Source organism: Tachyglossus aculeatus, chromosome 4 (assembly GCF_015852505.1).
Source record: "Tachyglossus aculeatus isolate mTacAcu1 chromosome 4, mTacAcu1.pri, whole genome shotgun sequence".
Lineage (NCBI taxonomy): Eukaryota > Metazoa > Chordata > Mammalia > Monotremata > Tachyglossidae > Tachyglossus > Tachyglossus aculeatus.
This window is the reverse complement of record NC_052069.1, coordinates 114549396-114565167: the sequence shown is the minus strand read 5'-3', so window position 1 is coordinate 114565167 and position 15772 is coordinate 114549396. Positions and strand designations below refer to the sequence as shown.

General features: G+C 50.4%; 1 protein-coding gene across 1 annotated transcript in view; it reads left to right on the top strand.

The window, feature by feature from the left end:
* Positions 1 to 15772, top strand: part of HMCN2 (hemicentin 2) — a 155825-nt gene extending 140053 nt beyond the window's left edge. The window contains 11 exon segments of the mRNA XM_038745120.1: positions 4822 to 4959; positions 5108 to 5229; positions 5513 to 5750; positions 6949 to 7011; positions 7359 to 7481; positions 8784 to 8918; positions 9533 to 9661; positions 11094 to 11414; positions 12933 to 13052; positions 13819 to 13945; positions 14327 to 15772. Coding sequence (XP_038601048.1) covers positions 4822 to 4959; positions 5108 to 5229; positions 5513 to 5750; positions 6949 to 7011; positions 7359 to 7481; positions 8784 to 8918; positions 9533 to 9661; positions 11094 to 11414; positions 12933 to 13052; positions 13819 to 13945; positions 14327 to 14690 — 1880 coding nt within the window. The 3' untranslated portion in view covers positions 14691 to 15772.

Here is a 15772-nt window from a genome sequence, read left to right as displayed (position 1 = left end):
GTCATGAGTTCGAATCCCAGCTCTGCCACCTTTCTGCTGTGTGGCCTTGGGCAAGTCACTTAACTTCTCTGAGCCTCAGTTACCTCATCTGTAAAATGAGGATTAAGACTGTGAGCCCCATGTGGGACAACCTGATCACCTTGTATCCCTCCAGCGCTTAGAACAGTGCTTTGCACATAGTAAGTGCTTAACAAATGCGATTATTATTATTAAGTCACTTAACTTCTCTGTCCCTAGGTTTTCCTGTTCTCCCTCCTACTTAAACTGCGAGCCCCATGCACGTCAGGGACTGTACCCAACCTAATTAATTTGTATCTACCCCACTGCTTAGGATAGTCTTTGATACATACTAAGCACTTAACAGATCCCATTTAAAAAACACAAACAAACAAAAAGCCATTTTCAAAGAATTGACAGTTAGGGAACCAAGAAAGCAGTTAGTGCCTCCACTTGTTTGGAGCTTGCTATCAGAAGGGTACTATTTGTCAAATCTCTGTTCTAAAACGAACCCGGAGATATCATCTTCCACAACTTGGCTAGCTCAGTGTGCTCTTCAGGGATTCATCAGGAGAGGCTGTTTGGGGGGCTGCTAAGAAGAGCTAATAATAAAAATAATAATTGTGGTCTCTGTTTAGTGTTTACTATGTGCCAAGCACTGAGGTAGATACAAGTAGGCAGATTCCACATGGAGCTCGCAGCCTAAATAGGAGGGTGAACAGGTTTTTTTTTTCCTGTGACATTTGTTCATTCAGTCATTCAATCGTATTTATTGAGCGCTTACTGTGTGCAGAGCACTGTACTAAGCACTTGGGAAGTACAAGTTCGCAACATATAGAGACGGTCCCTTCCCAACAGTGGGCTCACAGCTCTTACTAAGTACCAGACACTGTACTAAGTGCTGGCGTACATACAAACTACTCAGGTTGGACACAGTCTAGATCCCATGTGGAGCTTCACAGTCTTAATCCTCATCTTACAGATGAGGTAACTGAGGCACAGAGAAGTGAAGTGACTTACCCACGGTCATACAGCAGACAAGTGGTGGAGCCAGGATTAGAACCCAGGTCCCGCTAACCCCAGGCCTGTACTCTATCACTAGACTACACTGCAGCCTGTGCCCTAGGAGCTGCCTGAGTGGTGGCTGGGCCTGGAGCAGAGGTATGGAGGTGGTCTGCGTTAATTAATGGTTGGAGAGTCCTTAGACCTTGGACTCGGGTCGCCGGGGACAGGAGTTCAGCGGTTGGTGAAGCGTGAAGCTTTCCAAGGCCAGCTGCTCCCCCATGATTATCCCGTGGGGACCAGTAAGGCGAGAAGAGAGGGGAGAGGCTTGGCCAGTGGTTTACCTGGAGGCTTTCTGTCTCTCAGATCAAACAAATAAAGCCTAGTCCCACTGGGGCCGAAGATTGATTTGAGTAACTCTATCTCCTGCTGTTCTCCTACCCCGCCGGGGGCCAACCTGATCACCTTGTAACCTCCCCAGCGCTTAGAACAGTGCTTTGCACACAGTAAGCGCTTAATAAATGCCACCATTATTATTATTATTACCATCCAGCTCTTCGGTCAGTATCCGGCTGTGAATAGGTCCACTTCGTACTCTGAAGAAAGGCCAGAACAAAGAAATAATGATAGCATTGGTTAAGCACTTACTCCCTGCCAGTTACAGCGATTCGCCCTGGGGAAAATGCAAGATAATCAGGTTGGAAACAGTCCCTATCCCATATTGTGAGGCAAGTATTGAATCCCCATTTTACAGAGGAGGAAACTGAGGCACAGAGAAGTTAAGTGACTTGCCTGAGGTCAGCAGGGGAGTGGCAGAGTTGGGATTAAAACCCAGGTCCTCTGACTCCCAGGCCACTCATATTTATTCTATTTATTTTGTTAATATGCTTTGTTTTGTTCTCTGTCTCCCCTTCTAGACTGTGAGCCCACTGTTGGGTAGGGACCGTCTCTATGTGTTGCCAACTTGTACTTCCCAAGCGCTTAGTACAGTGCTTTGCACACAGTAAACGCTCAATAAATACGATTGAATGAATGAATGAATTTGCAGGACAGCGAGCCCTATCCCTCTGATCCCATGTCCCCGCTTCTTCTATTCCCCTCTTGTCTTCCTGCATCAGTGAGCTAGGAGAACGAAACCATCTGCCTTCAACAAGCATCTGCCTGAGAAGCGACATGTCATAATGGCTCAGTGGAAAGAGCCCAGGCTTTGGAGTCAGAGGTCAGGGGTTCAAATCCCTACTCCGCCACTTGTCGGCTGTGTGACTTTGGGCAAGTCACTTCACTTCTCTGGGCCTCAGTTACCTCATCTGGAAAATGGGGATTAAGACTGTGAGCCCCCCATGGGACAACCTGATCACCTTGTAACCTCCCTAGTGCTTTGCACATAGTAATAACTTAATAAATGCTATTATTATTATTATTATTATTATTGTTATTATTATTATTATTATGGGTAGAGCACAGGCCTGGGAATCAGCAGGACCTGGGTTCTAATTTCAGCCCTGCCATTTGTCTGCTGTGTGACCATGGGCAAGTCACTTCACTTCTCTGTGCCTCAGCTACCTCATCTGGAAAATGAGGATTAAGACTGCGAGCACGCTGTGGGCCATGGACTGTATTCAACCTGATTACCTTGTATCTACCTCAGTGCTTGGCACATAGTAGGCACTTAAATTACCATAAAAAAATAAGCAAATACGCTTAAGGGTTCCCTACAACACGCATTCTTGGAAGAGTCCTGCCACACAAGCCACAGAAAAGAACAAATAATAATAATGATGGCATTTGTTAAACACTTACTATGTGCAAAGCACTGTTCTAAGCACTGGGGAGGATACAAGGTGATGAGGTTGTCCCACATGGGGCTCACAGTCTTAATCCCCATTTTACAGATGTGATAACTGAGGCCCAGAGAAATAAAGTGACTTGCCCAAAGTCACACAGCCGAAAAGCGGCGGAGCCGGAATTTGAACCCATGACCTCTGACTCCCAAGCGTGTGCTCTTTCCACTGAGCCACACTGCTTCTCTATCCTGTGTAACCTTGTAACAAATCCTTGTAACAATCCTTGTTAACCTGCTTAATCCTTGTTAACATTGTAACAAATCATTAACAAATCCAGTAGAGGTTTTTTTAGACTCTCTACTGATTTCCTGTGGGCCCAGACAGGTTTTTTTTTTTTTTTTTTTTAACCCTGGGCCTATAGTGATGTGTGGCAGAATATGGCATTATGAGAATCCTCTAGTGGCCTTTCCAACTCGTCAGCAGTTCAAGTGCCCCACAGAACAGGTATAAAGTCTCCGACTCTGACCAGTACAGGCTGGCCACTGCAGCTGGCTCAAAACCAAGAATTTTGGACTCTAAACTTCCCAAATCCAGGCCTGCTTTTCCCCTTCTGTATTTCTGAGGTACTGAAAGACTAAACGTTTCGTGTCTGGACAAATAGCTTGACTTATCCTGGTTTCCCTTATCCTACCGTATCCACGCTGGGAAGCATTGTGCCTAATGAATAGAGCCTGGGTCTGGAAAGTCAGGAAGACCTGGGTTCTAATTCTGCCTCCCCTGCATGTCTGCTGCACGACCTTGGGCAAGCCACTTCACTTCTCTGTGACTCATTTACCACTTCTGTAAAATGGGGACTAAGACTGTGAGCCCCATGTGGGGCACTGACTGTGTCCAAACCAATTTTGCTTATATAATAATGATGAGAATAATTGCGGTATTTGTTAAGCACTTACTATGTGCCAAGCACTGTTCTAAGTGCTGGGGTAGATACAGGGTGATCAGGTTGTCCCACGTGGTGCTCACAGTCTTAATCCTCATTTTACAGATGAGGTAGCTGAGGCACAGCAGCGTGGCTCAGTGGAAAGAGCCCGGGCTTTGGAGTCAGAGGTCAGGGGTTCAAATCCCGGCTCTGCCACTTGTCAGCTGTGTGACTTTGGGCAAGTCACTTCACTCCTCTGGGCCTCAGTTACCTCATCTGTAAAATGGGGATTTTTTTTGATGGCATTTATTAAGCGCTTACTATATGCAAAGCACTGTTCTAAGCGCTGGGGAGTTTACAAGGTGATCAGGTTGTCCCATGGGGGGCTCACAGTCTTAATCCCCATTTTACAGATGAGGGAACTGAGACCCAGAGAAGTGAAGTGACTTGCCCAAAGTCACACAGCTGACAAGTGGCGGAGCTGGGATTTGAACCGATGACCTCTGACTCCAAAGCCCAGGCTCTTTCCACTGAGCCACACTGCTTCCCCTAAGCACTCAATAAATTAAGACTGTGAGCCCTCCGTGGGACAACCTGATCACTTTGTAACCTCCCCAGCGCTTAGAACAGTGCTTTGCATGTAGTAAGCGCTTAATAAATGCCATCATTATTATTTAAGTGACTTGCCCAAGGTTACACAGCAGACAAGTGGCAGAGCCGGGATTAGAACCCATGTCCTCTGACTCTCAAGCCCGTGCTCTTTCCACTAAGCCATGCTGCTTTTCTATCCACCCCCCCCCCGCCACACTTATAACAGTGCCTAGCACGTAGTAAGCACTTAACATCACAATTATTATCATCATTCGTTCATTTAATCGTATTTATTGAGCACTTACTGTGTGCAGAGTACTGTACTAAGCACTTGGGAGAGTATAATACAACAATAAACAGACGCATTCCCTGCCCACAACAAGCTTACAGTCTAGAGGCTGTACCATTACCTGGAGGTAGTTGAGGTTCGGCCTACTTCTGTCTGCTTCTTAGCTCAACCATTAGTCCAGATACCACTCACCTTATCCGCTCCAGTGAAAGCCTTACTCTTCATCTTCCACCTCCCAGGGCCGCTGATGAGGGTGTTGGTGGTGACAGTCGTTCCCATCTACTGGTCCTTGGCGGGACAGAGTGGGGAAGCCTTGAATGGCTTCTCCTTGACCAGAGGCAACTTCAGACAAGAGTCCCAAGTGGAGTTTGCTACAGGTACGTGGAGAACAACGGGGGCAGAGGGCGTAGAGATGACTGACAGTGGTCATGTGTCGGCGTGTGCTTCGGCCCTGCCACTGTTCTCTCCAAACCCCAAAATGATGTGGGAGTGATCCTGTTGGCCCCCTTGGGGGATCGATTGCAGGGGAGCTTCTCCGCCTGACCCAGGTAGCCCGGGGCCTGGATGAGGATGGAATCCTGCTACTGGATTCGGTCATCAATGGCTTTGTCCCCAAGTCATTTGTCGGTGCAGCTCTGAGAATCCAGGTGAGCACCCGGGGCCTCCTCCCCTCCGGTCAAACACACTTAGAAATGGTGGCCTAAATACTGATTGTCTTAGAGGCAGGAGGCTGGACCATATGACCCTTTGAGGATTGTCCTTTTCAACACTAAGATTCTACGTTGTGGTGTAGAAGCAAGGGCTCTCTTTGCTTCTTGCAAAGGTGGCGGTAAGAAAAGACTGGATTCTGGGATTTCCCTTGTTCTGGGCTACAGTAGGGAGCCAAGGTCTGTTACCAAATTCTCTCATCTCTCGCCCACTTTCCCCCAGGATTTCCAGGAGCGCTATGTGCGGACCGGGCCCGGCCAGCTGTATGCCGACTCGACCCAGAGGTTCCAGCAGGACGGGATCCCCAGTCTCTTCCGTTGCAACCATACCATCCAGTATGACCCCGTCCCGGGCTTGCAACCTGAACTGGTCCAGCACCTCCAGGCCAGGTCGGTGAGCTCGGCCTTCGACCTGTCTTCTGAGATGCTCCACTTCCAGCTCACCACGGCTCTCCAAGCAGGTGAGCCTTGGGGAACACCCTCCTCTTCCCTGTCGGGGCCGCTCAGGGTTCCATTTTTCCATCGCTTCACCGTCCTTGAAGGAATCCCCTGTGTTCTCCATAAGTGGCTCGAGGAGTCTAAATGTCCTATGAGGAAATGTCTGGGTCCAGGTGGTCAGCTTCCCTGTTCCATGTACCAGAAAAGCATTAGAAGAAGGAAGAATTGGAAAGAGCCGGTCAGTGAAATCCAACACCTACTGGGTGTCCAGCCTGGCCTCAAGGAGCTTGCAGTCCAATTGACGAAGCAGAATTAATTGGCAGGTAGAAACTTCCATGCCTGGAGCTTTCTCTATAAAGCTGGGGCATTGGAAGGCACCTGATGATTCTCACCTGGCCTTCGGCCACCCCCCTGAGGGGACGCTTCCTCCTCTTCTTCCAACCTGTACAGTGTAGTCTTTCATGCCATCCCAGGTTATGCCCAGTGGCACAGACCAGACAAACATCAATCAGTCAATCGTATTTATTGAGTGCTTACTCTGTGCAGAGCACTGTACTAAGTGGTTGGAAGAGTGCAATATGATAATTGACACATAATAATAATAATAATAATGATAATGATGATGGCATTTGTTAAGCACTTACTATATGCAAAGCACTGTTCTAAGCACAGCAGCACTTCCCCAAGTGTTTAGTACAGAGCTCTGCACACAGTAAGTACTCAAAGAGTACTAATCAATCAGTGGTACTTATTGAGTGCTTAGTATCTGCAGTGCATTGTTCTAAGGCTTAAGGAAGTACAATAGAGTTAATAGACATGAATCTGGCCCTCAGGGAGCTGACAGTTTAAGGGGAAGTACCTAGTTTAATGCCATCAACCCAGCATGGTCAGCAAAGGTGAACTGAATTGAATAGATGCAGCATGGCTCAGTGGAAAGAGCATGGGCTTTGGAGTCAGAGGTCATGGGTTCAAATTCCGGCTCCACCAATTGTCAGCTGTGTGAATTTGGGCAAGTCGCTTAACTTCTCTGTGCCTCAGATACCTCATCTGTAAAATGGGGATGAAGACTGCGAGCCCCATGTGGAACAACCTGATCACTTTGTAACCTCCCCAGAGCTTAGAATAGGGCTTTGCACATAGTAAGTGCTTAATAAATACTATTATTATTATTATTATTATTATTATTATTATTAATAGATTGGACTCCTGTTTGCTTTTCAGAGGAGAATGAAGTTGGCTGCCCTGAGGGCTTCGTACTGGACCCCCAACAGGCATTTTGTGCAGGTGAGAGCTCCTCTCTCCGTCCCTCCTGTCCCCTCAGGAAGTCACAAATCTGAGGTAGCATAGACATATTCTTTAGAAAATCTTTGATCTCCTGGGGAAAGTGGCCCTAGTGAACAGGGGGACTGGGAGGGAGCCTAGGTCTCTATCTGGGCTCTTCCAGGTGTGTCAGAGTGTGGGGGTCAGAGGTCAGGAGGAAGAGCTGGCAGTGGACAGGGAATCAAGAGCTGTTGCCTTCACAACCCTGGAGGTTGGCAGCCTCTCACTTCCCTTCAGTTCCCTCAGCCACCCGGCGATGGGCGTTGTTTGGGTGGTCCCTGGACTTGACATCCACTCTTCCCGCACTTCAGATAAGGACGAGTGTGCGGCTGGGCAGAGTCCCTGTTCCCATACCTGCCACAACTCCGTGGGCCGTTTCTCCTGCTCGTGTCCCAGTGGTTACGCCCTGGCCTGGGACAGCAGGAACTGCAGAGGTGAGTGAGGGGCGGCTCAGCAGGGAGCTTCCTAACAGAGAAGATTGTGTGAGGCACCTTCCTCTCCTCCCTACTGTGTGTCCATTGCATTTCCTGAGTAGTCGCTCACCCAGGCAGTTCCACATGGACCCCAGCCACCATAGCGCCAACTTGTATTTCCTAAGCGCTTAGTACAGTGCTCTGCACACAGTAAGCACTCAATAAATATGATTGAATGAATGAATGAATGAATATGGGGCAGTAGGGAGTTGGCAGGAGTGATCGCGCTCTGCCCTCTTCCTTTTCTCTGTGGAGCTGGGTTTGCTGGAATGGGAGCCCTCCACTGATCAATCAGTCACGTCTACTGAGCACTTACTGTGTGCAGAGCATGGTATTAAGTGCTCCACCCCAACTAAGGCTGTCTGGAGTCCCATTGGGAGGGGCAGGGAGGGGTGACAGTGTTGATCCAGGACAGACCAGGAGGAGTTTGAAGAGTTAATAATAATAATAATGGTGGCACTTAAGCGCACATAGTAAGTGCTTAATAAATGCCATTATTATTATTATCATTATTACTATGTGCCAAGCACCATTCTAAGCGCTGGGGTAGATACAAGGTAATTAAGTTGTCCCACATGGGGCTCACACTCTTAACCACCGTTTTACAGATGAGGGAACTGAGGCACAGAGAAGTTAAGTGACTTGTCCAGGGTCATACAGCAGACAAGTGGTGGAGCCAGGATTAGAACCCACGACCTCTGACTCCCAAGCCTGGGCTCTTTCCTCTGAGCCACGCTGCTTGGCACTTCCACTCATTAATTTCTCTCCTCAGCAGACTGATACCCCTTGCTGCCTCTGCATCCTTCCCAATGAGGCTCTGCTTCCCCTCCTCCTCCACTCCCGAGCCCTGGTTCCATACTCCACCGGGGCAGCTCATCGAGGTTTCTGAAACCAGGTGTGAGCTGGGAGTTGTCGTCCCAGATCCTGGACTCGGGGAGGTTGGAAACAGAAGCGATTTTGGTCCAGGCTCCTTTAAGCTGCTCTTAGTTTGAGCTTGTGGTTAAGAGGATTCTAGGGCCGTCTGGCCCCTCTGGTGACAGAAGGGCCCAGCTAACCTTAAAGGCCTGGGATGTTGAGGTGGGATCTTCACAATGGGAATTAGTATTGGGAGTAATGGCACCTTCGAGTGAGTTTGTAGGTAGGAACTGGGGACAGAAGAAGAGAGTTGGCAAGTGAGGGAGCCCTGAATTCCATGGGTGCCAGGCGGACTATAAAGTATTCAAACGCCAGTTTGATCTGATTCTTCCTCCTCCAATCTCTCAGATGTAGATGAGTGTGCCTGGGGAACTCAAGTCTGCCATGACGGGCAGCGCTGCGTGAACCTTTTAGGGTCATACCACTGTCTACCTCACTGTGAGGCTGGCTTCCGAGTGGCAACTGACGGGACAGGCTGTGAAGGTATGAGAAGATCCCCGTGGGACATGGGCAAGAATCAAGATGCCCCCCGGGTTCCCATCTCAGCAGTTGGCCCAGGGAGGGATTCCAGGTTTGGATGCCCTCCCTGTGGGCTCTAAAAGGGCAGCCAATGCTCAACCTTTTCCTCAGTTAATTTATTGAACACCTACTGGGGGTAGAGCACTGCCCAGTCTGCCCTGGTCCAGGAGTTCAAAGGGCCATTTGTCAGTCAGTCAATCATATTTTTTGAGCTCTTACTGTACGCAGAGCACTGAACTAATTCCTTGGGACAGCACACTATAACTGTAAAAAGACACATTCCCGGCCCACAACGAGCTTACAGACTAGAGATCATTTAGATCCCATTTACCCCGTCTTCATTTCTTATCCCTTGAAACTGCAGCAGGAAGAGAAGAAAGAAGAATCTGGGTATGTGGACTGAGACACACAAATGTCCAGTAGAGCTTGGCACATAATAAGGACTTAACAAAACAAATTCCACAGTTATTATTTTAAAATACCCCTGGGAGTGAGCAGCTAGTAAAGGGAGGGTTTTGGTGGAGGGGAGGGGAACAAAAGGGGAGCCCTGCTCTGAGGCCTGTTCTTTCTCTTCCCAGATATCGACGAGTGTCTGGAGAACTCAGACGGATGCCGTTACAACCAGATTTGCGAGAACACTGTGGGAAGCCACCGCTGCACCTGCCCCTCAGGATACAGGAGCCAGGGCTTCGGTCGCCCCTGCTTAGGTAACACTCCGCTGCTCTGGTACCTCCTAAGAGGACTCTGTGGCTCCCCACCCGCTCTTTAAAGCACTCAGTCAGCTTGCCCCCTTCTTACCTCTTTACTCACCTATTCCAACCCAGCCTGCACACTTTGTCCTCCTAATGCTAATCTTCTCACTGTACCTCGATCTCGTCTAACTTGCTGCCGACCTCTCACCCACGTTCTGCCTCTAGCCTGGAAAGCCCTCCCTCCTTCTATCCAACAGAAAATTACTCTTCTCCAATTCAAAGCCTACTGAAGGTACAATTCCTCCAAGAGGCTTTCTCTGGCCAAGCCCTCCTTTCCACTTCTCCCATTCCCTTCTGCGTCATCTGACTTGCTCCCTTTATTCATCCCCCCTCCCGGCCCCGCAGTAATAATAATAATAATAATGATGGCAGTTATTAAGTGCTTACTATGTGCAATGCACTGCTCTAAGTGTTGGGGAGGTTACAAGGTGATCAGGTTGTCCCAGGTGGGGCTCACAGTCTTAATCCCCATTTTACAGATGAGGGAACTGAGGCCCAGAGAAGTGAAGCGACTTGCCCAAAGTCACACAGCTGACAACTGGCGGAGCAGGGATTTGAACCCATGACCTCTGATTCCAAAGCCCGGGCTCTTTCCACTGAGCCACGCTGCTTCCTGTTACTTACATACATATCTGTAATTTTATTTATATACATTAAAGTCTGTTTCCCCCTCTAGACTATAAACTCATCATGGGCAGGGAATGTGTCTGTTGTTATATTGTACTCTCCCAAGACCTTAGTACAGTGCTCTGCACACAGAAAGCATTTAATAAATACGATTGACTGATTGACTGTTATAAGTGGAGTTCATGGGCCGGATCCTGGGGTGGGACAAGTCCCAGACAGCCGGTGAGGGTGATGGATGACTGGTTCCAGGGGAAGTGGAGATGCTGCTGCTGTCAATCAAAGGATATAGGCCCAAGCAGTGACTGAGATCAGAATTCCCGGTTGCAAAGATTCCAGAGGGAGGAGGGCATCAGCAGGCGCAAACGCAGGTCGACCTACCCCCGCACACTGAGACACAAAACGGTTTCTCTCTCTGACCCTCTCCAGCTGCAATCCTTGCCCATCCATCAGCCTGGATTACTATTCCAGTACCTGACAGGTTATACCATGATGGTGCCGTCTCCGGGCGCCTGTCGCCTTACAGGCTTGTGCCGGAGTCACTGCAATGGCCTTCTCTCCTGCCAGCCATGCTGGGGGAAAACTAGACGAATTAAATGGCCTAGGGAGATGAAGCTCCCACGCCACTCCTGGCTTGCCGTGGGACCTTAGGAAAATTGCTCTCCTTCTCTGTGCCCTTAGAGTTCCGGAAGCGCTTCGGCAGAAGTGGTATAGGCTAGATGAGGGCTCTAACCCTTTTCCGATTTCACGCTCTTTTTTCCAGATATCAACGAGTGTCTGCAGATGCCCAGGATCTGTACTTACCAGTGCCATAACCTCCAGGGCGGTTACCGATGCCTGTGCCCTCCGGGCAAGATCTTACTCCGAGATGGCAAGTCATGCTCTGGGTTGGTGAAGGTGGACGGCAACGTGACCACCGTCAGCCTGCGAGGGCCCCCCTCACGCTGGCTGCGGCCCCACAGTCGGGCTCCGGGAGGCTCTTACCACGGCTGGCTTGCCCTCCAACCAGCGGGGAATGCCCCGAGCTCCATCAGCAGAGCCTGGTGCCCCCCAGGCTTTACCATGAAGAATGGCGCTTGTAAAGGTAAGGCAAAGAAGGACTGGGACCACCAATGTGATTCACCGGAGCTGGGTACTGCCCTTCCCCTCCCCACCACACTCCTCCCAAAGCTCAGCCTGGGACATAGGTTCAGATAATAATAATAATAATAATGGCATTTATTAAGTTCTTACTATGTGCAAAGCACTGTTCTAAGTTCAGATGTGCTCCAATTGACACTGTACTGCCCATCTTCTTCCTTCTCTTCCACTGACCTGAGCTTAACCAGGTTCGGCACTCTTGGGCCCCAGTGATGCCCAGGTGAGGGTTACCCAGAGCAACAGGAGCTGGGTTGCTGTTGGAAGTTACCCCCAATCCCCTCTCACTGGCCACTGGGTCAGGAGTGTGTCAGGGTGGTATATGAGGGGAATTGTCGCCAGGCTCCCAGCAGGACATTCAGTGAATCAATTAATGAATCAATCAATCAGTAGTATACTGTAAGCTTGTTGAGGGTAGGGAATGTGTTGTATTGTTCATTCATTCAATCATATTTATTGAGTGCTTACTGTGTGCTGGGTCAGGAGTGTGTCAGGGTGGTATATGAGGGGAATTGTCGCCAGGCTCCCAGCAGGACAATCAGTGAATCAATTAATTAATCAATCAATCAATAGTATACTGTAAACTTGTTGAGGGCAGGGAATGTGTTGTATTATTCATTCATTCAATTGTATTTATTGAGCGCTTACTGTGTGCTGGGTCAGGAGTGTGTCAGGGTGGTATATGAGGGGAATTGTCACCAGGCTTCCAGCAGGACAATCAATGAATCAATTAATGAACCAATCAATCAATAGTATACTGTAAGCTTGTTGAGGGCAGGGAATGTGTTGTATTGTTCATTCATTCAGTCGTATTTATTGAGCGCTTACTGTGTGCAGAGCACTTGATGTATTGTACTCTCCCAAGCACTTAGTACAGTGCTCTGCACACAGAAGGCACTCAAATACAACTGAATGAATGAATTTAATAACGATAATAATAATAATGATGGTATTTAAGGGCTTACTATGTGCCAGACACATTACTAAGCACTGGGGTGGATATAAGCAAATCAAGTTGGGCACGGTCCCTGTCCCACGTGGGGCTCACAGTCTCAATCCCCCTTTTACAGAAGAGGTAACTGAGGCACAGAGATGTGAAGTGACTTTCCCAAGGTCACACAGCGGACAAGTGGTGGAGCTGGGATTTGAACCCATGACCTTCTGATGCCCAGGCCCAAGTTGCGTCCACCACACCATGCTGCTTCTCTTATTGAGCGCTTACTGCATGCAGAGCACGGTGCTAAGCGCTTAGGAAAGAACAGAGTTGGTAGGCACATCAGTATGGGAGAGACATAGAGATCCAGGGCCATCCTAGAGGTAGCCCGGGGGGCCGGGAGTTTTCTCTTCAGACTTGGGTTATTTCCCAGAGCCGGGCAAACTCTCGGTCCAGGACGTGTCGCCACTTGGAATGTACATGATTCTGATTTCTCCTCTCTTTGCCACCCCTACCCTGGGCCTGGCTCAGACCTCGATGAGTGTCAGGTGAGGGGTCTGTGTCAGCATGACTGCCAGAACACAGAAGGCAGCTACCAGTGCTTGTGTCCCTCCGGCTACCGACTGTTCCCCAGTGGGAAGAATTGTCAAGGTAAGTATCCTCATCCAGCATGGGGGCAAGGGGGTGACACAGGACTGGGGAGCAGGTCCCACCTGGGAACATCCTGTCCCTTTAAACTCCTCACTCATTGCTCCAGGAAAGCCTCCTGTTTTCCTCAGGGAGGGAGAATCCCAGGTCTCCTGCTGTCAGCCTCTGCCTGAAAGTCATGGAGAGCAGGCACCCAGGAACTCAGGATCACTGACATGCGGGGGGAAGAGCCCATAAGAGGGGGTCAGGACTCTTGAGGTCTAATCCTGCCTCCGCTCCAGTCTGGGTCCCTCCTTCCCCTTTCTGAGTCCCAGTCTCCCCATTGGAAAAACTGGCTTTATCATCCCAGTTCTTTCCTCTTTAGGATAGAGAAGTAAGCTAATGTCTGTGAAGGCCTGAGTGAAACCCCAGTGGCAACCAATTTATCTTTCAGTGTCAGGGGTTTTTACCCTAGTTGCCCCTGAGTGGAAAACACCAAACCCTTTCCCTTCCTTAAGGGGTGGGCTCTCTTTGGCCTGAAAGCTGCCGGAGTGAAGGCTGAGGGCCCAGAGAGCTATGACCAAATTACCACTCTGTGTGTTTTCATGGATTCCTCATGCACTTTCACCACACTGCCGGCTTTTCCTTCTTTCATCTTCATTCCTTCTCCCCTTCCCCTTCCTTCCTAACTCCCCCTTTCCCTCCCTTCCTTCCTTTCCTCCTTTCCTTCTTTCCTTCTCCCCTCCTCTACCCCTCCCCCTGGAATCCCGGACCTCCTTCTCCCTTCCAGATATCAACGAGTGTGTGGAGGAGGGAATCGAGTGCGGCCCCAGCCAGATGTGTTTCAACACCCGCGGGAGCTACCAGTGTGTGGACACCCCCTGCCCTGCCACCTACCGCAGGGGCTCAAGCCCCGGGTAAGAATCAGGGATGGGGTCTATGGCCCACCACTCAGCCGAGGGTTTATGTGGCCATCAGCCCCTGACACCAGGCCCGGAGACACCCTGTCTTTCTGCCAAAGGACAGGCAGGTCTCTGGGTGACTCCCCAAAGGCCTCATCCCTGCCTAGGGACTTCCTCACCCACGTGCTCAGGTTGGGGGCTTCCAGTTCTCCGCTCAGCCCTAATTTTCCTCCTGGGGTCAGACCCTCCTGAACCGAGGCCCAGACACTGTCCTCGTTCTTAAACCCACCCCCATCGATTCCGTTGGCGCGAGGAGCCGAGGAGGCATTTCCCACCCCCTGCTAGCCCGTTCTCTTTCCCAGTTAAAACCGTTTCCATCCATCTGCCCCCACGCAGGATGTGCTTTCGCCGCTGCTCCCTGGAGTGCGGCTCTGGAGGCCCCTTCACCCTGCAGTACAAACTCCTCACCCTACCCTTTGGCATCCGAGCCGACCACGACGTGGTCCGCCTGGCGGCCTTCTCGGAGGCGGGGGTCCTGCAGAACCGCACCGTCCTCACCGTGCTGGAGCCCGACCCTGGCAGTCCCTTCGCCCTGAGAGAGCCGCGGGATGGCAGGGGCGCCATCTACACCCGCCGCCCACTCACCGACTCGGGCGTCTTCCGGATGAAGGTGCAGGCGATGACCTACAGTGAGCAGCGAGTGCTCCGCTACCAGAACATCTTCATCATCCTCATCTCCGTCTCGCCCTACCCCTACTGACCACCATCAGGAGGCATCACGGCCCTGGGGGCCAGGTGGGCAGGGTCACGGACCAGACACCCGTCTCCCAAGCCTCTCCTGGTCTCCTCCGTCTCCTACCCTGGCTCAGTGTCAGGCCACCCCCCTCTATTCCCAGGGCCATCCCCAGGGCTCTGGAGGGCCTCGACAAAGAGACACCCCGCTAGGGAGAAGTGGGCCTTCCCAGGATTGGTTGATTTGACCCTTCTTCTTCTTCTTCTTCCTTTCATGTAGTTGCTTATGCCTTAGTCTCCTCAGGCCCACCTCCCTCCTCTGCCTTAAGACACTCATGAAGTCATCCCTTTCCTTCTCAATCCCAATCCCCACTTCGGTCCAGCCAGGGCGAGGGCCGCCTGAACAGTGTGGGCTGGCTCGCGCCCTCTGAGAGCTGACTTTGCACGGACTTGGAGGGCATTGGGTTTTAAGCTGTCCTTGAATCCACCAGCTGCTTTGGCTCAGTCCTCTACCTCCATTTTTCCCTCTCCTCTCCCCCATGCAGTGGGTTACCGACCCACCACAGGGTTTGATGAACAAGGGCGGAGGCCGAGCGGAGTACCCCTCTTGTCAATAGCAGACCCTGTTGCAACAGAGTGCTATCTCTGTGACCCAGTGCGGTGGAGATCATATGATACCCTTGGGCAAACAAGACCCACCTCTGCAGCCTTGACTGTGATCCCACTGCGATATGGAGAATCTGGGAGAGGGGAGAAGCCAAACAAACACATATCAAAGTCTTTGCAGAAGGGAGGGAGTACCTGGAGTCTGCATAACCAAATTTTCCAGGGCTCAGGAGCAGACATTGTCCCCCAAAATTCACCGAATGGCCCCGGGGTCTCTTGGATGGGGAGCGAGCTACAGGGCCACAGCATGAAAGAACAATCCGATAGGGTGAAGGAAGACCACAGGGCGTCCTGTGGTCTGACCTCATGTTCTCGCCCCACTTCATTCTTCTGCATGGTCAGTGTTCTGCCCGAGCTCTTGTGGTTTCGATTATATAATCCACTTGATTTCCTCATTGCTTATTTATTTCTGCTTCATCCAAATAAAGGGTTTTTTTATGAGTA